The following is a 22,500-nucleotide window of genomic DNA, read 5'->3' as shown; positions in this document are numbered from 1 at the left end:
AATTATAGTTTTTTTATTTGGTTCTTTTACCCTACCATCATTGGGGAATTTTTCAAAATGTTTCTTTATATGGATTTTTCACTCAACATTCTTTTTTATATTGTTAAGCATATGACTGATAACCAATATCGGATAAGAAAAACACATTTCCTTGTATATATAAAACGAATAAATTGTTGTTATTTGAACGAAAACTTCTGGAACATGTTGTAAAACATTTTTGAGTGACTGTAACCCCACAATAACCCCACCCCGCCGCCAAACCAGAAAACGGCATTCCCTCGTTTAAAGGTCCCACACTTGGTATTTAAATCCTGCGAGTTCTCAAGGGGTTGTCAAAGAGCGGGTTGATGTTTTTGTAGCTAGCTGGTTTTTTTTTATATCGCTTCATGTTATTATAATTTCACAGGAACAACATGTGGTAGGCTACTATGGCATCTGCACCTCAATATATATATATATATATATATATATATATATATATATATATATATATATATATATATATATATATATATATATATATATATATATATATATATATATATATATATATATATATATATATTGTGTGTGTAATTTTTAATTTATATATTAACTGGGGCACTTCTACGCATTTTGTGATCATTATTGCACTACTTACCAATTTGTTATGGCTTACACTATCCCTTGCAAAACTCATGCTTTTACGAATATATACTACTACTACTTGTCACTTATTTCACAAGATGCACATTTAACACTTAGGCAGAGCGTAAAGGATCTCCCATGGTACTTGAGTCCATCGTGATAACGTATACACTGAGGAAAGACGATAAGTGTCTGTATCTCCAGACTCTGACGAAGGTTACCAGATACTTCCATAATAATTACCACCCAAACAAAATTTCTGAATGGCGCGAAAATTCGAATCTATAACCAAGTCATGTGACTTTCAAAATCCACACACGTAAAGTTCATTAACATTACAGTTGTAGATTAATCTTCACAAATATGTACATAAAACTATTTACCAGAAAGGATCCACCAAAATATGTATTTGCCTTATATAATAATTCAAATTCCTTCATCCCTTTTCGAGTTGTATTGTTGCCTTCCAACTCATTTCAAAGAGAGTACATTGTCTGTTTTCTAAAAGTATCAAAACAACCCCAGGTGGCGACTCGCGTCGAAGAGAGGGTCTCCTTCATGGCCACGGTGTTCCACAACGTGTTGCCACAGAGGCTCGAACGATACGACTACTCGTACACGTACGAATACGGTTCCCTGGACTTCTGCGTTGCCAAACCTGGCTTAAAGCCTCGGTGGCAGGCTCTCTATTACCCTCTCACGGACGAAGTTTGGTTGGCGATTTTGGCTGCTCTTGTGTTGGTGCCTGTTGTTCTCTGTCTGGTATGTGTTAGTTCACGTTTTCTCTCTTAACCTTGTAGTATTTAAGATGTTCTTCTGAAGAAGTGGACATCTATGTAAAAAAAAACCTGAAGAGGTATCATAGTTCTCAAAGTTACTATGAGCACTCTCCAAGCCCTTTAAGAAATCAGTTATTACAAGAGATTAACAGCTACTTTGTAGGCAATGATTTATTCTAGGATTTACAATATATATGATGGTTAAAAAAAAAACATTGTTAATAGCAAGGCGGCTAAAAGTGCATTACAAAAAATGGTGGTTCATTTTTGTTGTTTTAGTGTAAAAGCGGGTAGGCTCAATGTTTCCAATAATACTGTCACTTTTTCCGTGAGATTGTATCGTTTCAGTGTCTTATCCACAGGTTTCTCTCCTAGAATACTAAATGTGGAAGAAACGTGGTTGCTACATTCAGTGTTTTTGGCCTTTACTAAAGTGTAGTTATAGAAGCTAGTTGTTTCATATCTCGTAATTTCTCTACAATTTCTCTTCAGTGATTACTAACCAGCAGTGTCACTTATATCTTAGACAATAAGCTGCTAAGTAGATATGATATATAACAGTCTTTGAAGGTTTGTTCTTAGAATGGAACTATACTTTAAGGAACGTCCCACTGTAAAGCACCTGTCAATTAATATTGGTATGCCATTTTCATTACCCCCAGATAGATACGCCAACTTTCCAAGTCAAGTCAGGCAAGGCGCTTTCATTGCACGCTGCCTTGGAAAATGTCTTCGGAACTCTTCTCGGTCAGCCGCTGCTGAAGGACCTACCTGACGGAAGTTCCTCCCGCACTGTCCTTGGGACCTGGCTGGTATTTGCCTTCATTTTGGGCACAGCCTACAGGGGTAACTTGACAGCCTCCCTTACAATTCCCAAATATCCTCCTCGTGTGGAAACTGTGGAGCAACTGGTGGAAACTTTTGACAGGTATAATTAACTTTGATAAGCACTCCTTTCGTAGGACTTTTGGCCTTTGCTGAATTTTATTGCTTACTAAATTTTTGTCTGAAAATGTAACATCAATAAATTTTTGTTATATTTCTCTACAGAGCCATTACGTCAAACGAAGTTTTTTGTTTTTGGGGGCACTACTAAAATTTAAGGTATCAGTATATTGTGCTAATTGTCCATTATACACATTTTTTTTTTTCTCAAAATCCTATGGAGTTCCGGAACATCCATAGGGTTCTTAGAAAATCGTGTATGATGAACAATCAGCATAATATACTGATGTCTTAAATTCTAGTAGTGACCCAAAACAGCGCTTGATATAGTGGTTCTGAAGAGAAATATAACAAGAACCTTGCTGGTGCAGTACATTTTGAGACAGAAAATTAGGAAGATGTAATTTAGGCCAAGTGCTGGGACCTACGGGGTCATTCAGCGCTGAAAGGGAAATTAAGTGTAGAAAGGCTTGAAAGGTGTAACGGGAGGAAAACCTCTCAACGTATGAAACAATTGATAGGAGAGAGTGGAAAGAATATGAATGGAGGTAAAGCAAAAGGAATGAAAGGGGTTACTGCTAGGGGACGCTGCAAAGAACCTTAAGTAATGCCTACAGTGCACGGCATTGGGTGCACTGACGACACTAACACCATACGGGGGACAGATAATTGGTAAGCAATAAAACACAAAGAATAAAAGCAAAAACAGTAGAGACTTCCAACGAGAGAAAATTAATAAAATGAATATTCTCCAGATACACCCAAAAGTATTGTTTATCTGTTACAGATCAAAAGGATCTTAATTTATTCACTGCTGCTTTCCAGAATAACAATGCCGCCTTTTGGCAACGAATTCATCCAGTTCTTCAAGCAGTCCGATAACAAGCTGTACAAGAACATGGCCGAACGTATGTCCATTGTTCCCTCTGTCATGGATGGTCTTCGGCAAGCTATTAAGGAAAAGTAAGTAATGAGCTTAGGATATATTGTTTTACCAGTACCCAGAAGCCCTTACCAAAGTGGATACAGTATATGAGTAGAATGAGATGAGATCTTTGTGACATTATAGAAAAAAAGGTAAATCCTAAAATATTAGGACCTTGCTTATTTGCAAAATTGGCCTAACAGGCTTTTCTCTCACTGACATCAACCAAGAGAGACAGGTCAATACTGTGTTGTATAGAGAGCTTTCGTATTGAGATACTGACAAATTAAGCCCGTACCTAGTGAGGAAGCTGGCCATGGAACTAGTGTGATTGCATGCACGATGAAACATATGCAAGCAAAACTCACAACAGCAATGACCATTGTGCAAAAATGAAAAGTTCGACTATCATAAGGCTAATTGTAATTTGTTTCTCTGACACAGCATAAACAGATTTCTTCCATTTCCAGCAGCGCATTTTATTTTTCCTACACCTACTTTCATGTGATTACTCAAACTTTCCTTCCTCCTGACGACCCAGAGAAGCCCACGTCGCGGGAAGAAGGTTCATGGAGCAGACCATAGCCAAGTATTTCAGCAATCCCGATGGTTCCACCAAACTCTACGTAGGACGGGAAAGTATCCTGCCAGGGATCTCAGCCTGGCCCTTGCCTCATGACGCCCCCTACAGACCACAGATTGATCGGCTCATGATGTCCGTTATTGAGGTAATTTGAGCATATGAGAGAGAGAGAGAGAAAAAATCCTTTTATCTGTTGGAACAAAGGTTACGTTCCCTGTTATGCTTATGTAATTGATAGCTTACATTATAAATCATATGCTGTCATACATACATACGCAAACTACGCATCCATATACACTAACACTAAGGGATACTGAAAAATACATTCAAACAATGTACAGTATCTACACAAATCAGCCTAATCAGCTTACCCACTCACCAATCCACTTGCTCGATTATCTCACGAAGGCAGGCCTCTACGAGCACTGGAGCAGAACCATCCTGAGACTGGCGCAGGGAGAGAGCAGAAAACGAGCCCGCGAGTACCGCGAACAACAGCAGAAGGAGAAGACGAAGAACTCCGTCTCGGTCAACGAGAACGAAATGGACGATCCCAATGAAGACGACAACCAGGCTTCTAGACCTAGTCAGGCGCTGACGGTGGTCCACATGCAAGGTCCTCTAATGCTACTGCTCTTGGGACTCGTAGCTGGAGGAATTTGCTTTTGCTTGGAGGTCGTTGCTCGGCATCTCGTTTCCAGGGGTTAGCTTTCGTTCAAAGATTGATTTTTCATGCGTGTGCGGTTCGCTTTTTTTTTCAGGAAATTTACGTAAAACGATGCTCTTTTGTTTATATAAATAGTGTGATATCTGCTCTGTTAAATACCAATAAAAATATTTCTGATTCATCCAATCTTCAGCCATATAAAATTGTATAATAACAACTGAATAGCTGTATATGAAAACAATTGTTTGCCAAATTATAAAAACGAAAGCCAAAGCTTATTAGTGATTAAGGTAACTGACAATATTTGCGTCACTTAAAAATATATATCTTCATCCATATATGACTTTTTGTTACTTCAACCTGAAAGTTAGTGCTTTGCTTTTTTCCTACTATTCTTCTTATATATACACATTATTTGGAATAAGTTTGAGAAAATATGATAAAGTATACCCATTAAATCTCGAGGCCAGTTGAAAAAGAAAACGAATTTTTATTACTATAGAAAACGACACGATCAGTGATTTTATGATAAACTCTTCTAATTACCATCATCTAACTATAAGACTTGAAAAACATTGTTTTAACATAAAGCATTTGTGCTCGTATATGAGGATTAGCATTAAATCAGCCCAGATGAACTTAAAACCCAACACAACCTTAACAATCGAAGAGCACATACCTGTTTAAAATGAGGTTCATACTGAATTTTACTTAGTTATCAGAAAATACTTCTGTCACTTGGTGTATCCTACGTATTAGAGGATTTGTAAATATATCTCCAGAGTTTTAAAACATCCTCAGTAGAGATCATTACAACGTTTCTTTGACCCAGAATTAAATACTTCACATGGTATTCTTCGGAACCTTTTTTATTTAGCCTTTTCAGTCGTCTAACTTTTGAGTACAACTCAAATAGGATTTGTTTTCCTCTCTCTTATGCAAATGAAGCAGAACTCTGAAACTGATAGGTGACTGTACAGTCTGTATGGCATTAAAATTGAACTCTAGCGATATCAATAGCATCGTTAGGATTAACGAAACATCAGTATATGCCGTAAAATTCTTTGTTCATATTTATATATATATACTGCTTATATTATCATTTAAAAATTTTCCTATACTCACGCAACCAAACTCTCTCTCTCTCTCTCTCTCTCTCTCTCTCTCTCTCTCTCTCTCTCTCTCTCTCTCTCAAACCAAAATCAAGAAAAAGCAGACGTTTTCCATGAGTAATACCGCGGCTGACACCAAAATCCCAAGAACGACTATGAAGAATGCTGCCTAAAAAAAAAAAAAAAATGAAAACTCATTATTCATATAAAACTAACCGATCATAATAATGTCTTCCTTAACCATAATTTTTAACATCTCAGTGGAAATTTTATGGCAGTTAGATATTCTACACTTCCAGCACTTCCTCGTAGGCCTAATTATATCCACCCTACCTGGAGGTGAGTGATAGTGATGGCGGAGATCTTGGGCAGACCATCCGCATCCGAACGCTTCTCCGGAATTTTCCGAATCTCGTCTTTTTCCCACTTGACGTTCAGGCCCCCCTCCACCAGTTTCGTCAGGCTGTCGAAATGGTGGGAGAGAAGTTAAGTTAACTGGATGACTTTCATTCGGATATGACACGGACGTAGGGTTTATCTGATTAATGCTAACAGGATATATTTGTGTAGCTTTTGGACTTAATATTCCTTCTATGAAAGGCGGAAATTCAGTCATGCAATATTTATAAACACATTAAGAAATATATATATATATATATATATATATATATATATATATATATATTTATATATATATATATATATATATATATATATATATATATATACAATATATATATATGTATATATATATATATATATATATATATGTATATATATATATATATATATATATATATATATACAATATATATATGTATATATATATATATATATATATATATATATATATATATATATATATATATATATATATATATATATGATTCAGTAAACACACAACAACCACACCACATTCATAATTAAAGAAAAAGTCTGGCATAAAAAAAATACTAGGGTAAGAAATGAGTAAATATACATGTGATAAAAAGTCATCATAAGTGAAAGGATGAACAAAAGCCTTTAACTTTTAGAATGAAAGGGACTTGAGGTCTAAGCAGCACAAGAATGCACTGTTTGGCAACCTCCTGAAGGAAGAGATGCCAGGATTATATGTCGCATAAAAAAAGGACGGAAAGGCGACCCACTCACACTCGATTGAAGCTCTGGACATAAGGAGCCCCTGGCGGGCAGGCGATGGCAGCATCCTGAGGGAAAAATGTCTCCTTCCCGAAGTGGAACTTGTTACTTCCGTATTTCTTAGCGATGGCGTCTCCCAAGACAGCTGGACCCATGTAGATGAATTTCCTTTCCAAGACCTTTACGCGTGGATGGAAGAAGAAAGAAGAAGAAGAAGAAGAAGAAGAAGAAGAAGAAGAAGACTGAGGTCATTGTTGTTAAGAAGAATGAAATCAATTTGTCAATTCAGTTTTGTTTTTTGTTATGAGACTTCGGGGAATATACACCATTTTTAATTATTCCCATAACTGCTATTCAGCCAAATAAATGAACATTTTGTATATTGTCTCCCTTGCACCTGCTTGCAAACTAATCACCATTCCCCATGAAAATATCTATGCAGTTCCATTTGTCATCCAAATAGAAAGGAAGGTTTCAAGAACGCAGAAACTCCAAGAGCAAGATACTGCAATTTACCTATTATTTATTTTGAAAAATTATGAGATTTTACTATTTTTAATCGTGTGAAAGACGTTAGAGGAGGCAAGAGAGTGTTTTACTGTGCCTATAGAGTACCAGTGCCACACATCTCTCCTCTGAAATCAAGAGCGAACGAAAAGGAGAATTCAAAAGAACTGTATTTTTATACTTACTCTTGCTATTCCCGTTGCTGGTCCGTCTACGAAGCTTTTGGACCTGTCTTCGTGGTTAAAAAGCTTCCATGTGTCCTTGTAGATGCCAAAAGTCGCATCCTGAAATTCATTGAAAAAGTCAAAGGCATATCATAAAAGAAATTATTAATGAGACAGAAAATCATACGAGGAAAGGAAGAGGTGGATATAAGATGGAAAAATTGAATTCCAACGTAAATTGTACAGATAATGTTAACGTGAACTTAGAAATAAGAAGCATTATTCTAAAGGAAAATACATACAGCAGAGAAAGCATAAACTATTTACTTGGAGATGTTATATCCTGTAGAGTTGAACTCTCTCTCTCTCTCTCTCTCTCTCTCTCTCTCTCTCTGTTCTAAAGGGAAATGTATATAGAAGTAAAAGCAAAAACTATTTACTTGGAGCTGTTATCTCTCTCTCTCTCTCTCTCTCTCTCTCTCTCTCTCTCTCTGTTCTAAAGGGAAATGTATGCAGAAGTAAAATCAAAAATTATTTACTTGGAGATGTTATATCCTGTAGAGTTGACCTCTCTCTCTCTCTCTCTCTCTCTCTCTCTCTCTCTCTCTCTCTCTCTCTCTCTCTCTCTCTCTCTCTCTCTGTTCTAAAGGGAAATGTATGCAGAAGTAAAAGCAAAACTATTTACTTGGAGATGTTATATCCTGTAGAGTTGACCTCTCTCTCTCTCTCTCTCTCTCTCTCTCTCTCTCTCTCTCTCTCTCTCTCTGTTCTAAGGGAAATGTATACAGAAGTAAAAGCAAAAAGGATTTACTTGAAGATCCTCTCTCTCTCTCTCTCTCTCTCTCTCTCTCTCTCTCTCTCTCTCTCTCTCTCTCTCTCTCTCTCATTCAGTTTTACTTGGAAGAATCTGGTCACTGAATAATGGTTCCACCTGCTGACTGATTTTTTTTTTAAAGTTACTGTCAGTACCTGGCATTCCTTTACCCATGCTCAAGAAGAATAGAAAATATCCTTAACGTTCTTCTATTTCATATCTCACCCTAAACAGATATTCGTTGGTGGAGTCAGCCATGACGCCAATGGTAAAACCATCTTTCACCGCTCTGGGCAAGTCCTCCAGAGATTCGACGGGTTTTTCGTACGACGGAACAGCCAGCACAGCTGTCAGCATCCCTGAGTACAAGGCTGAAATATTTTATATACTTGAGTATTTCACCAAAATCATAAATCTTCATGGAGAGGAGTTTGCTGAAAGGTTTAGGATTATTATTGTTTATAATAAACATCCACAATTGTAAGTAAAAACATATTACTACGTTTATTTCACATAGTAATATATTTTTAGTATATAATTGTGGATTTTTATTACACATATTGTTTTTCCCGAAATTGTGAATCTCTTAGCATGATGATTATTATTATTATTATTATTATTATTATTATTATTATTTATTATTATTATTATTATTATTATTATTATTATTCAGAAGATGAAACCTATTCATAAGGAACAAGCCCACCACAGGGGCCACTGACTTGAAATTCAAGCTTCCAAAGAATATTAAGGTGTTCATTAAGAAGAATTAAGAGGAGGTAAAGGAAAATACAGAAAGAAGAGATCTCACCTATTAAAAAAGAAAAAATTAATAAATCAATAAAATTTTATGAAATATTTCTTATTAGAGTAATAAATTATATAACAACTCAGAGCTAAAATTAATTTTAAGCAGGTAGTTTAATAAGAGACTGATGATCATTTCTAATATAGTTCTTACGAGGGTAATATATTACCAGTATCCTTATGATAAATTATAGGACGATTCAAAGCTGAAATTAATTTCAAACAGGTATTTAATAGGAAACTGAAATTCAAAGCCAATATCAGTAAGCAATGAAGTTTTAAGCCTGTCAAGGTGAAGGATATAATAAAAAAAAAAGTCACCCGGATAATCTCTAGCTGATATGTCGATGCTGGTCAATTTTAATATAATTCCTTATATGCCTTTATTTAGTATTAAAGTATGGTATGCTTAAAATATTATGTTAATGGGTATCAAACACGAATGTATACATATATACTGATGTACCTTTCTTAACCAATATCAACTTGAATACTTACAGAAGTTCAGTCATACCTGTTCCACGACTTTTCAACTTTGTATCATATCATATACAATTTCTTATATACCGTACCTTACTTTAGTATTAAATTATGGTCTCCATAAATGAATATAAAATGCGTATGTACAAAGATATATTGATGTACCTTTCTTGACAGATATCGCCTTTAATACTAATATAAGTTCAGTCACACTGTTCCATGACCTTTCCAACTCTTTATCATCTCATATAATTTTTCTTTTATACCTTCATTTGGTATGAAATTATGGTCTCCATGAAAAATTCTTTTAATGACTTTCAAATACGTATGTACACAGATCTGTTGATGTACCTTTCTTAACCAATATCACCTTGAATACTTATGGAAGTTCAGTCATGCTCTAATGCTATTCTCCTTGCATTTTAATACAATTTTTATCTGTTTATTAATTTATTAATTTATCTTTTAATGGCTCTTCTTTCTGTATTTCCCTTTGTTCCTAATTTCCAAATGAATAGGGTTCATCTTCTTGAATAATAATGGCCCTGCTGTGGGCTTGTTAATAATAATAATAATCTTCTAATAATAATAATAATAATAATAATAATAATAATAATAATAATAATAATAATAATAAAGTCCATGACCTTTCCAGCTTCTCATAAGCCTCACCTGACACGACGAGACAGAAGAGGTACCACGACAGAAAGATGACCTTTTCCGGCCACTTGACAGGAGTGATGCGATTGTCTTGCAAAACCAGATTACTGAATATCCCGAAGGAGTACTCTTGGGCTTTCTTGAGGCTCAGGCCTTCTTTCCCGTCGGGGTCTAAGGAGACCGAAGCCAGGTACGCCAGAGGTCCCATGACGAGGGTAGTGGCCATGATGCAGATCCAGACCTGTTTCGGAGACGACAGAAGTAATAATAATAATAATAATAATAATAATAATAATAATAATAATAATAATAATAATAATAATAATAATAATAATAATAATAATAATACGTGTCAATAAGACCAGACGTGACGTTGATTGACAAAATCAAGAAGAAAGTATCACTCTCTGATGTCGCAATACTATGGGACACCAGAGTAGATGAGAAAGAAAGAAAAAATTGATAAGTATCAAGACCTGAAAATCGAAATAAGAAGGATATGGGATATGCCAGTGGAAATTGTTCCCATAATCATAGGAACACTAGGCACGATCCCAAGATCCCTGAAAAGGAATCTGGAAAAACTAGAAGCCGAAGTAGCTCCAGGACTCATGCAGAAAAGTGTGCTACTAGAAACAGCGCACATGGTGAGAAAAGTGATGGACTCCTAAGGAGGCAGGATGCAACCCGGAACCCCAAACTATAAAAACCACCCAGTCGAATAGGATGACTGTGATAGATCAAAAAAAATAATAATAAGAAGAAGAAGAAGAAGAAGAAGAAGAAGAAGAAGAAGAAGAAGAAGAAGAAGAAGAAGAAGAAGAAGAAGATGTGAGAAGGAGAGACCAAGGTTCAATCCCACGAAGGGGAAACGAGTTGGGCCCATATCCTAAAAAAATTCATCCTGCTTCTATTGAGCTAAACAGTGAAATAGGCATCTCCTGGTAATTAAAATTCAATGAATTGCAGCCATGATGGAAAAGGGCATGGGGCAAGCAACCGCATCCCACAAAAAAACTGAACAAAGACTCACATACAGTGAAGAAATTGAATGAATACGTTTTACACATTTAAGCTGAGAATGGACACTACATAGTCTTATGACCCGGCATTTAATGACAATATTCTACTAAAATAAATTAGAATGAATAAATGCAATTTATCTTTTGAAGCTGTTGATATTAGTTCCTTTGTAACATTGCCTATTCGAACATGAGTGACTTTAGTTTGGCACTTAAAATTAACTATAATATTTGGATCATTTGGGGTAGTTTAATGCCAAGATAATAAAGTGGCTAAATTTCCTGTTAAGTTGAAAGACATTCCAATCATTGCCCAGCCCTGCCTCCAAGTGAACAATTTCTTAATAGGATAAAGAATATAGAATTTAGGCCAAAGGCCAAATGCTGGGACCTATGAGGTCATTCAGCGCTGACAAAGAAATTGACAGTCAGAAGGTTTTAAAGGTGTAACAGAAGGAAAACCTCGCAGTTACACTTTGAAACAATTGTTAAGGAGGATGGAAAGTCAGATTGAAGAGAATAAGAGCGAAGGTACAGTAAAAGTAATAAAGAAGTTGGAGTTAGGGGCCTAAGGAACACTGTAAACTGAAGAAATGCCTAAAGTGCACCACGTGAGGTACACTGATAGCACCACCTCTCTACGAGGCCAATTTCTTAAAGCAATAGAGTCACGCCTACGGCAGCGCAGATTTTTACACTCGAGCCAAAACGAACTCCTTGTGGTGGAATGTCTTCCAGTCCATCATAGATACGAGATTTATGTGAGATATGCAGTCGGAGAACATTCAATAAGAAGCAATACCTGCGAGTCGAAAGAAGACATGACTGCGAGCGCCCTGTTCTTCTGCCTGGGGGCTCTTGAGTAGATCTTCAGCAGTCCCCTGTAATATCCGATGGTGAAGTCCACGACTTCTTCCCTTTTCTCTGCAATTGGAAAGGAGGTATCAGTTGATTTATACTCCAGTGAAGAGTCTTAGTGTCATTATGGAGTGGGACATAAGATTTAGGCCAAAAGCCAAGTGCTGAAAGGGAAATTGAAAGTAAAAAGGTCTTAAAGGCGTAACAGGAGGAAAAGCTCTCATTTGCACCATGAAACAATTGCTAGGAGTGGGTCGAGGAAAGTAAGGTGGAAGGAAGAGAATATGAACGGAGGTAGAGTAAAAGGAACAATTATCACATTGGATTTACCTTAAGATCAACAGTAGTTTTATTTTTGATTTAAGGCCCAGTGAATATGAAATAATAATTTTACTATTATCATTACTACTAACTAATAAAACTGATCGCGACTACTTCTTTAACTTATACGGATAATTACAGTGTCATTGATCGTAGCCACTACCACTATATCTACCACTATAACTATAATTACAACTACTACCATTTATGGCGATGATAGTGATAGCCAGGTGTGCTTCCCGTCTCGACACCATCCCAATCATACCCGTCACTGTACCGTCAGGTTGGGGGTAGCCCCAAGCACCGTCTGAAGGACGGACCACACGGTACCTGTCACGGAGGAAGAAAAACACTGTTTAAGTTACTATTCAAATGACGCCACTGTTTAAGTGACGTCACTATTAAAGTGATCTCCCTATTAAAATGACGTCAATGTTTAAGTGATGTCACTATTAAAGTGATGTCACTGTTTAAATAACGTCACTATTTACGTCACAGTTTAAATGATGTTACTATTTGACTGATGTCACTATTTAAATAATCATCATTATCAAAATGATGTCATTATTTAAGTGATGTTACTATTTAACTGACATCACCATTTAAATGACTTCACTATTTAAGTGGCGTCACTATTCACGTGTCACTATTGAACTGACATCACTATTCAAGGCGTCACTATTTAACTGACGTCACTGTTTAAATGACGTCACTATTTAAATGATGTTACTATTCAAATGGCATCACTATTTAAGTGATATCACTGTTCTAATGACATCACTATTTAAGTGGCGTAACTGTTTGAATGACGTCACTATTTAAGTGATGTCAATATTCAAATGACGTCACTATTAAACTTATGTCACTATTCAAATGACGTTACTATTTAAATGACGTCACTATTCGATTGACGTCACTGTAAATGACGTCACTAATCAGATGACGGATTATGAGAGCATACTGGTTTCATTAACACCGAATAATTTTCTTCAAAGACCTTTTCATAAATGAGTAAAAACAAAAATAAACTCATTTTTTCTGTCTTTTTACAGACACTTAAGATAATGACTTGCGTCAAACTCAAGGTACTGTAGTAAACATAAAAAAATGGATATTAATTCAGCCCTAAACCTTATCTCCTAAAGTTGAAAAAGTACTTATAAGTTTTATAATACTTTGCTCTCTTGAGTTATAAAATCGGAGGAGCTTTCTTAGCCAGAAAACTCGGCTTAAATGTACATACATATAAATTTTTGTAGAGTAAAAGATTAATGTAAGAAGACAAAACTCGTATTTAAACGCAAATAGACGTTGTACATTCGATAAAATATAATAATAAAGTAATTCATGCCAAATCATTAACTGTAGAATTATTATTCCTCATAATTGAAAGAAACTTTTCTCAAAAATCCGGTAATTAATTATTTATTTCTTCATGTTAAGTGTAATATATCCCCTTGTTTCACTACCAGTATATAAAAAATAATTTTTAAAAATCTACAGAAACAAAGAAATCATGGAAATAAGTAATATATTTTAACTTTACCCTTCAAAAATCTTGAGAAATTAATAAGTATGAAGGTTTCTGCAAACCGGAATAATAATAATGATAAAAATAATAACTGGTCATTATTATTATTATTTATACCACATTCAAACCTGCAAGCGGGTATAAATAATAATAATAATAATAATAATAATAATAATAATAATAATAATAATAATAATAATAATATAATAATAATAATTAGTTGTGCGTCAACATATAGTTTATCTGTAGTTAATCTGCATTACACCTGGGCAAATAATAATAATAATAATAATAATAATAATAATAATAATAATAATAATAATAATAAACCACTCACGTAAAATTCAGGGCAGAACTCAGGGTATCCACTATCCTAACATCAATGCCCTCCTTGGCCTCGTAACTCCCGTCTGGGTATTGCTTCCCCAGGGCAAAGAAGGGCCAAACGTTGAGGGCCGTCACGGTCAACGTCCTCCCTCTCATGTTCTTGTAAAGGCCCAGGTCGTCTGAGGTCACCATCTGGCGGAGCCTGCGCGCGCCTTCTCGGCTGCTTTTCTCCCAGACACCTCGGTAGGCAAACCTTTGAAGTTTTATTATGTCAGTGGGGCGTTTATTTTTGCTTAAGTGATACCTTATAAATATTATTTCTTCGATTCAGTGATATGGTGGAAGTTGGAATGTATAGTTGGAATATAGAATTTAGGCCAGGATTTAGGCCAGAGGTCAAGCAAGCGCGGGGACCTAAGAGGTCATTCAGCGCTGAAAGGGAAATTGACAGCAAGAAGGTTTTGAAAGGTGTAACAGGAGGAAAAATCTCGCCTTTGCATTATGAAAAAACTGTTAGAGAGGGTGGAAAGTCAGAATATGAAAAGAGGTACAGTAAAAGGAATGAAAGGGGTTGCAGCTAGGGGCCGAAGGAACGCTGCAAAGAACCCTAAGTAATGCCTACAGTGCACCGCGTGATGTTCGCTAACGGCACTACCTTGTACTTTATCTTCACTATTTTCTGGATCACTTTACCTTACTGTCCAACCGCTCTAAATCCCTCTTTTCAATGTCTAGAGCTCTGAATAGCTGAGAGTACCCCAGTGCTTGGCTTGCCAGCCTAGATTCCATAAAATCATGAATCCATCAATCAATCAGTAATCAGATTAGGGAATAAATCGCCAAAGATTAAATCCACTTACCCTATGGTACCACGGAAGGTCAGACGGGAAGTAAACACCGAAAGGTGTCCCGCTGAATTTCGAGTCAAGATGGCCACCTGGGTACCTTCGTTCAGGATCCCATCAAGCCCCGCCATCACTCCGTCCCTTTCTGTTTCTCCCTCCATCATCAAGATCCATCTCACCCAGTGGCTCTCCAGATGTAGATTTCGGATCTAGGGAGAGTTTTTGAAGCTATGTAATAAATACATATGTGTGCATGTAGATGTGTCTATAGAAGGTGCCTCAAATGGCTAACAGCGTTGAAAAGATGAAGAAGAGTGGTTCTAGGTGGTTTGGACAAGTTGAGAGAATGGAAAATGATGAGTAGATGAAAGGTGTGTGTAGTTCGGAATAGCTGCAAGAAGCGTAGAGCTTGAGAATGCAAATGCATACAGTGGCTGGCTGGATGGAATGGAAGAGGTTTTGGAATGGTGAGGTCTAAATATCCAGAAAGTAAAAGGGTGTATTACCTACATGGAAGAGCTAGCGATAAAAAATGAGGTGTACAAATGGAAAAGCCTCAGTACCCAGAGAGGGCAAGAGTTCATTTAACATATATGTGAAACCCAGAGAGGGAGAGTGTTCATAGGATGAATAAGGTAAGGAGCTGGAATCGAGAAGCCCCAATTTGCAGGAAATGAAAGAGTGCTTGCAATACAGAAGTGTGACATAGTGACAGAGAGACTGTTTACAGGGTGCATTAGATGAGGTGCTCTGGGGATTCTCCAGTGTCCAAAAAGTGCTAGGTCAGAGATAGATAGAGACACTGTTGACAAGATGAATTAGATAATGGAGAAGTCCCATTATCTAATTCAGAGTCAATGAAAATGTTAATAAGATGGATTTAAATGAGGTGCTGAAATGATATTTGGTGAGACGAGTGTATAGTTAGATGTGCGTACAAGATAGAGTGAATGACAGCATGTGTGTGTGTGTGTGTGTGTAAATGCACTGCTGATGATCCCATATATATATATATATATATATATATATATATATATATATATATATATATATATATATATATATATATATATACATACATATATATATATACATACATACATATATATATGTATATATATATATATATATATATATATATATATATATATATATATATATATATATATATATATGGAAATCAATACTAAGAAATTCCCCAAAGCTGCTGATAGAGAACTTGCAAGAGTTAGCTTATACAGACCCCCTTCCGTTTTCATCCTTTGATACATCTGTAACTTGAAAAAGCGAGTCTGTGTTTTTAATTGAAAGTCTACTTTTGCCTTTAAGTTTGTTTATACATTTAAATTCTTGTTTTTAGGTATATCTTTAGACATAGGCTATATTCTGACACATCAATTGTACCATAAAACAAGTATAAATGCGCCGAAGAAACTTTGGCGCAATCGAGTTTTCTATACAGCCGCTACAGCGTATAATCAAGGCCACCGAAAATGGATCTATCTTTCGATGGTCTCGGTATAATGCTGTATGAGCCGTGGCCCATGAAACTTTAACCACTGCCCGGTGGTGGCCTGTCCTATATCGTTGCCAGAAGCACGATTATGGCTGACTTTAACCTTTAAAATAATATAAAAAAACTTCTGAGGCTAGAGGGCTGCAATTTGGTAAGTTTGACGATTGGAGGGTGGATGATCAACATAACAATTTGCAGCCCTCTAGCCTCAATAGTTTTTAAGATCTGAGGGCGGGCAGAAAAAGCGCGGACAGAAAAGGTGTGGACAGAATAAAGTGCGGACAGAAAACAGTATGGACAGAATAAAGTGCGGACAGAAAAGTGTGGACAGAATAAAGTGCGAACGAAAAAAAAGTGTGGACGGAATAAAGTGCGGACGGACAGACAAAGCCGGCACAATATTTTTCTTTTACAGATGACTAAAAATAAACTGACACATTTCTTGACGAATGACTTCACAAAACTCAAATCACATATGCAAGTGACGCGAAATTACCTTTTGGAAAACATCCAAGATGTTCTGGGGGGAGCAGAGCGTCAGCAAAAACGTCACTCCTGACGACGAAGGCTTCAACAACTGACGTAACAACATCGCTCGCTCGTATCGGAACATCGTCAGCCCAGCTGGCATCTTCTTGAAGACGGTGCTCGTAGTTTCTGGTTTTGGGGAATGGGTGTCCATTTTTAAGAAAGTCTGAATTGGGTGTGCACTTTTAGAAAGAAATACTACTGTAGTTAACGTAAAAATTTGAGGGTCTAAATTGGGTGCGCACTTTTAGAAAGAAATACTACTGTAGTTAACGTAAAATATTTGAGGATATTCCAGAGTATACATACACAACCTGTTAGAATAAAATAGAATATAAGATTTAGGCTTAAAGACCGAGCGCTGGAACCTATGAGGTCATTTAGCGCTGAAACGGAAACTGAGAGTAAAGAAGGTTTAAAAGGTGTAATGGGAGGAAAACCTCGCAGTTGCACTCCGAAACAATTGTCAGGAGAGAGTGGATAGTAAGATGGAAGAAAGAGAACGTGAATGGGGTACAGAAAAAGTAAGGAAAGGGGTTGCAGCTAGGGACCGAAGGGACGCTGCAACGAACCTAAAGTAATGCCTTACAGTTCAACGTGTGAGGTGCACTGACGGCGCTAGCCCCCTACGGGTTAGACACAACTTGGTTCTTTTAATTACTTTCAGCATTAACCTTTTTTGTCGCATTTTTATATGACTGACAATGGAAATTCGAGTTGCAAATGTATGGCTGTGCCTTTATAGATGGGAATCTTTACGTTTGATATTTTTTACTTTTATTTCTAACTTAAAAGGCGTATGCGTATGTGATATTTATGCCCACGTCTACATGGAATGTATTAAATGCGTGAATGTGTTATCCAAATGACTATTGGTTTACTTAAGGTATTTCAAACTGGAAAGACGGAAAAAATATATATAGGTATTACTCATAAAAAAACGCTAATTGTACTTCTATCTTTACTGAATATACCCACCGGAAGGTTCAAGTTGCTAAGTATGCTAGAATAACAGTCAGAATAAAAGTAATATGATTCATACAAATAAATGGCAGTCGTTTTTACACTGTTCCTAATCTAAGAAACAATGACGATTAAAATAGTATTATCGATTTGTTATAGGTTAAAAAGATGCTGAATATTCTAGATAAAGGCCCTGTGTTTTTTCTTATTACTAAAAGCATTTCAAGCTATACACACACACACACACGCACACATAGGCCTATAGTCACCGTCACCTAAAATCGAGATGAATTCGTACCTGTTTTGACGAACTGGCGTATTCCCCTTTTTTTTAAGTTTTGAATTTTCCAGTCAAAGTGTCTCAGTTTTCGATACTCTATAACACACCAAAATTTCAGCCGTCTGCGTTGTCAGATTTTCCAACAAAATTTCCACAAAAGAGGAGCTAATTAGAAGCTCTCTATGATATCAAATTTCTCTTAAGCCTATTTTCTCAGAACGAGAGAAAAAATTGTCATACCTTCATGCTGTTCGTCGTAGAGAATTTGGAAGTGAACAGCCGGATCCTTGCTCAACTCTTCGATTATCGTTTGAATGTCGGTCGATAAAGTTTCACTGCAAAGAATAATTAATGACTGTTGTTAGTGCAAAAAATAAATCTAGACTCAGATCCAGACAGTGAAATCCAGTCAACTGTTCTCAGGAAGAAGTTTCGAAGCTTTCCTTTGGTAATGATGTTATCAGAGTAATGTTCGCAGAGGGAAGGACTGTCAGTTGTAACAAAATGCTTCTTGATAGGTCTTGAAAATATATATTCTATTCGTTTTACAATCTATCGTTTAATTTGGGACAAAGGAAGAGGGATCTTCCAGAACTAATATACCTCTGTTTATACAGGAATCATGATTTACTTAGAACCACAAGCAGAAATTTTATATACTGCTATGACTATCATTTTCTGACTTAGAAACTCTGTTACAAAATCATGCATCTTCCCTTTTCTCTCTCTCTCTCTCTCTCTCTCTCTCTCTCTCTCTCTCTCTCTCTCTCTCTCTCTCTCTCTCCACATCCTCACAATAAAGTAAATTTCACCTTGGATCCTTCTGAGTGGTTGATAATTCCTGGCTGTTATTAACGGAGATCTTGGCCAGTACAGTATTTACGCAGTCCACAGAGTCAAGAAGCGAAGTCAGGAAGATCACTGTTAAGAAATGTTTAAAAAAATATATATTAAAATCTCTATGAATTTAAATACAGTAACACCTCAACTTAGCGGACTTCCGTACTTATCGAACGGAATACAGAATATAGAATTTAGGCCACAGGCCAGGCACTGAGACCCATCCAGCGCTGAAACGGAAATTGACAGTAAAAGGTCTGAAAGGTGTAACAGGAGAAAAAAAACTCGCAGTTGCACTATGAATCAACTGTTAGGAGAGGGTGGAAAGTAAGATGGAAAAAAGAGAATACGAAAGGAGGTACAGTAAAAGGAACGAAAGGGGTTGCAGCTAGGGGCCGAAGGCACGCTGCAAAGAACCTTAAGTAATGCCTACAGTGCACCACATGAGGTGCACTGACGGCCCTACCGCATTTTGATTATTTCTACCTGTGCCACCATTCTGGATGTGACAATTTTTAAACATATCTCTTGAATGGAATTTTAAGTGTGAGGTACAGGTTGGTAATTTGGGAACTGTGTGGAATTGCTGTTAAATTTATATCTAGAAAATGTTCAAGCGCAGGTTATGGTAGAGAGCATTAGTTACTTTGTTACTTATCGGAAAGGCCAGACCTCGAAACTGTCCGTTAAGTTCACGTATTACTTCAAGACATTCTACGTAACTGTGTGATTAGATAAGCTAAGGCGCATTGATAGAGAAGTACTACAGTTACCTTGCTTTGATTTTTAGAACTGTATGAGATGCTCTTAATAGTTAATCTCTGTTAAGACTCTTTTGCGCCTGTTGTAGGTCAAGAGTCATAAAGACGTTGATTCTAAGTGCACTGAACCATTAATACATTTTAATATATTTTTTCATCTATGTAAGATCATCCATGTTAACTTTCCGATATATCTGGCGTCACATTGTGACCTGAAGATGTGTAAAATACACGAAAGTACTTGGCTTTAGCTGATAATTCAACTGAGTGCATATTTGTGATGAATAAAATATATATAATATATATATATATATATATATATATATATATATATATATATATATATATATATATATATATATATATATATATATATAAATTATATACATACATATAATTTATTCATACTTAACTTACCAATGCGAAGGTAGATGCCGATGTTCATGTCGGTGTTTCAATTACTTCTGGTACCTGTAGTGAAGAAACTATAGGATTTTATTTGCATTAGATCAAACTGAATTACTTCCCTGAAGTCAAATTTTTCACTTAAACATACCAAGTCAGATACACACAACACACACACACACACACACACACACACACATATATATATATATATATATATATATATATATATATATATATATATATATATATATATATATATATATATATATACACGCTTATGCACACTTGCGTGTGTACGTATGTACTTGCGTGTATTTTGTATTAACATCTATATGAAAATAGGTAAATGAGCGTTCTCTACAGTAAATACAGTATAAACGCTCAAAACGCCATCAAACTTTAAAGCTGTGTAGAGTCCAATTAAAATAAATATTATTTGATTAACACCCGCAACGAACCATAATGTATTCAAAAATAAGAAAAAACTTGGAAGTTCAGCTGCCGTTATTTCAGTAGTAAGTATCATCACTGTTATCGCAGCTTTCTCTCTTTTTACATCGTCATTGCACTTCAGTTATTTTTGCTTTTATTGGATTTTCTTCTTTATATTCCGTTTCATATTCTGTGCGAAAACGAGGTAACTGAATGTTACTAAAATCGATTACCATTTCTTACCAATCAAAGGCAAGAAGAAAAAATAGATTCCAAATATATAGACATTTAATAACCCTTAAATAAATCGATGCTATAAAATGTTTACAGTAAGAAGAATAGAATAATTTTGAGAGTAACAAAAACAGAGCGAATTCGGGCTCAAATAATAAACAATGTCCAAAGTAATCCAAATTCTTCTTAAAGTACGACTTCTCCATCCCATAATTAAGAATGCCTCTCTGAAGTGGTGTCAGTAATGGAATAAACAAAAACTGTTAAAATTAAGAGCCTGTGTTGACTGAGTGCGTTTTGTATCATATTACTGGAGTATTATCATTATTATTCTTATAAAAATTATTATTATTATTATTATTATTATTATTATTATTATTATTATTATTATTATTATTATTATTATTATTGCAAGCCAAGCTGCAACCCTATCTGGAAAGCTACAAGCTCAGTAACCCCAACAGGGAGAGCAAACTTATACAGAAAAGGCAATTGAGAATTAAGGAATGAACTATGGAAGAGAAATAACAGGGAAAAACAAACACGTCAGCTAACAGGGAAGAGTAAAGAAGTCAAAAAACACGGCAAAACAAATTGGATAAGCAACAAGGCAAAATAGATAAGAAAAAAAAATCTTTGAAAGGAAACTCTGGTCAGCCTGTACACCCCATAGTCTATTATTTTATTTGTCTTATTTACATTAATGTTATTTATATGCAGAGCATTGTCATTACTGTTTGGTTTATAAACAGAACCAACAAACATGAGAAAGGCTCCAAGGTCGAACAATAACAGGGGTCATCTATCAACATTAACACGCGAAAAGGCTCTTATAAAGGTAAACATACCTTCCAGTATTCTTCTTCTACTTCCAAGAGACTTGTTGACCCAAGTAATCCGCAATGAATAAACCAATCAGTCTTCCCATAGACGCGTTCTCCGCATATCCCGCGGAGCAGAATGGTTCTCTCCCGACCAGCAGACGCAGACTGAGTGATCTGTTGGCCCACAACAGACCAGAGCGTCCTTTAATCCCATTCTTGGCCAGCTCGTACCTTCCTACTCGTCCATATTCCATGAGAAAGTGCCTCTTCTGGATTAGGAGACCTGTCAGTTCTCCGTGGCAATTTCATGACACGTCAGAGCGTCTCAGAAAGCATCGCTGATGAATTTTCTTCAAGTTACTTAATCGCATATTGATTGCTGGTTTAGTTATTTGAACATACCTTTGAATCAGAGCTATGTCGAATGCAATGCAAAATTATTCAGCAATATAAAGCTATGAGGGTCAACAAAACAAGTCTGTAAAGGCTAAATTAAAAGGATAATTCAAAGAAAAAGAGCTTTAGATTTCGAAGGAATGTCAAAGACCACTTTTTTCGAATTTCAATTAATCTCAAGATTGCATTTCTATTGAAAAA

At 36.0% G+C, this 22,500-nt stretch overlaps 2 protein-coding genes across 3 annotated transcripts in view; one reads left to right on the top strand and one right to left on the bottom strand.

The window, feature by feature from the left end:
* LOC136852191 (ionotropic receptor 93a-like) overlaps window positions 1–4,966 on the top strand; it is a 10,020-nt gene extending 5,054 nt beyond the window's left edge. The window contains exons 8-12 of the mRNA XM_067126637.1: window positions 1,156–1,408; window positions 2,076–2,337; window positions 3,180–3,317; window positions 3,821–4,007; window positions 4,271–4,966. Coding sequence (XP_066982738.1) covers window positions 1,156–1,408; window positions 2,076–2,337; window positions 3,180–3,317; window positions 3,821–4,007; window positions 4,271–4,570 — 1,140 coding nt within the window. The 3' untranslated portion in view covers window positions 4,571–4,966. The remainder of the gene's footprint in view (window positions 1–1,155; window positions 1,409–2,075; window positions 2,338–3,179; window positions 3,318–3,820; window positions 4,008–4,270) is intronic.
* Window positions 4,967–5,577: 611 nt separating this feature from the next.
* Window positions 5,578–22,500, bottom strand: part of LOC136852431 (glutamate receptor ionotropic, delta-2-like) — a 53,336-nt gene continuing 36,413 nt past the window's right edge. The window contains exons 1-15 of one of the 2 annotated variants that reach the window (XM_067127059.1): window positions 21,928–22,092; window positions 20,423–20,490; window positions 19,217–19,325; window positions 18,645–18,739; window positions 17,130–17,290; window positions 15,133–15,326; window positions 14,283–14,525; window positions 12,617–12,744; window positions 12,038–12,159; window positions 10,226–10,454; window positions 8,492–8,637; window positions 7,474–7,572; window positions 6,794–6,960; window positions 5,975–6,104; window positions 5,578–5,810 (exon numbers count right to left, since the gene is read on the bottom strand). In XM_067127059.1, the coding sequence (XP_066983160.1) occupies window positions 5,721–5,810; window positions 5,975–6,104; window positions 6,794–6,960; window positions 7,474–7,572; window positions 8,492–8,637; window positions 10,226–10,454; window positions 12,038–12,159; window positions 12,617–12,744; window positions 14,283–14,525; window positions 15,133–15,326; window positions 17,130–17,290; window positions 18,645–18,739; window positions 19,217–19,325; window positions 20,423–20,450 (1,941 nt within the window). In that variant the 5' untranslated portion in view covers window positions 20,451–20,490; window positions 21,928–22,092 and the 3' untranslated portion in view covers window positions 5,578–5,720. Of the gene's footprint in view, window positions 5,811–5,974; window positions 6,105–6,793; window positions 6,961–7,473; window positions 7,573–8,491; window positions 8,638–10,225; window positions 10,455–12,037; window positions 12,160–12,616; window positions 12,745–14,282; window positions 14,526–15,132; window positions 15,327–17,129; window positions 17,291–18,644; window positions 18,740–19,216; window positions 19,326–20,422; window positions 20,491–21,927; window positions 22,093–22,500 lie in introns of those variants that run through there. The other variant, XM_067127060.1, reaches the window with a different exon arrangement.

The sequence above is a fragment of the Macrobrachium rosenbergii genome, chromosome 25 (assembly GCF_040412425.1).
Source record: "Macrobrachium rosenbergii isolate ZJJX-2024 chromosome 25, ASM4041242v1, whole genome shotgun sequence".
Lineage (NCBI taxonomy): Eukaryota > Metazoa > Arthropoda > Malacostraca > Decapoda > Palaemonidae > Macrobrachium > Macrobrachium rosenbergii.
Note: the sequence above shows the minus strand (reverse complement) of the source record. Positions and strands in the feature narration are given on the sequence as shown.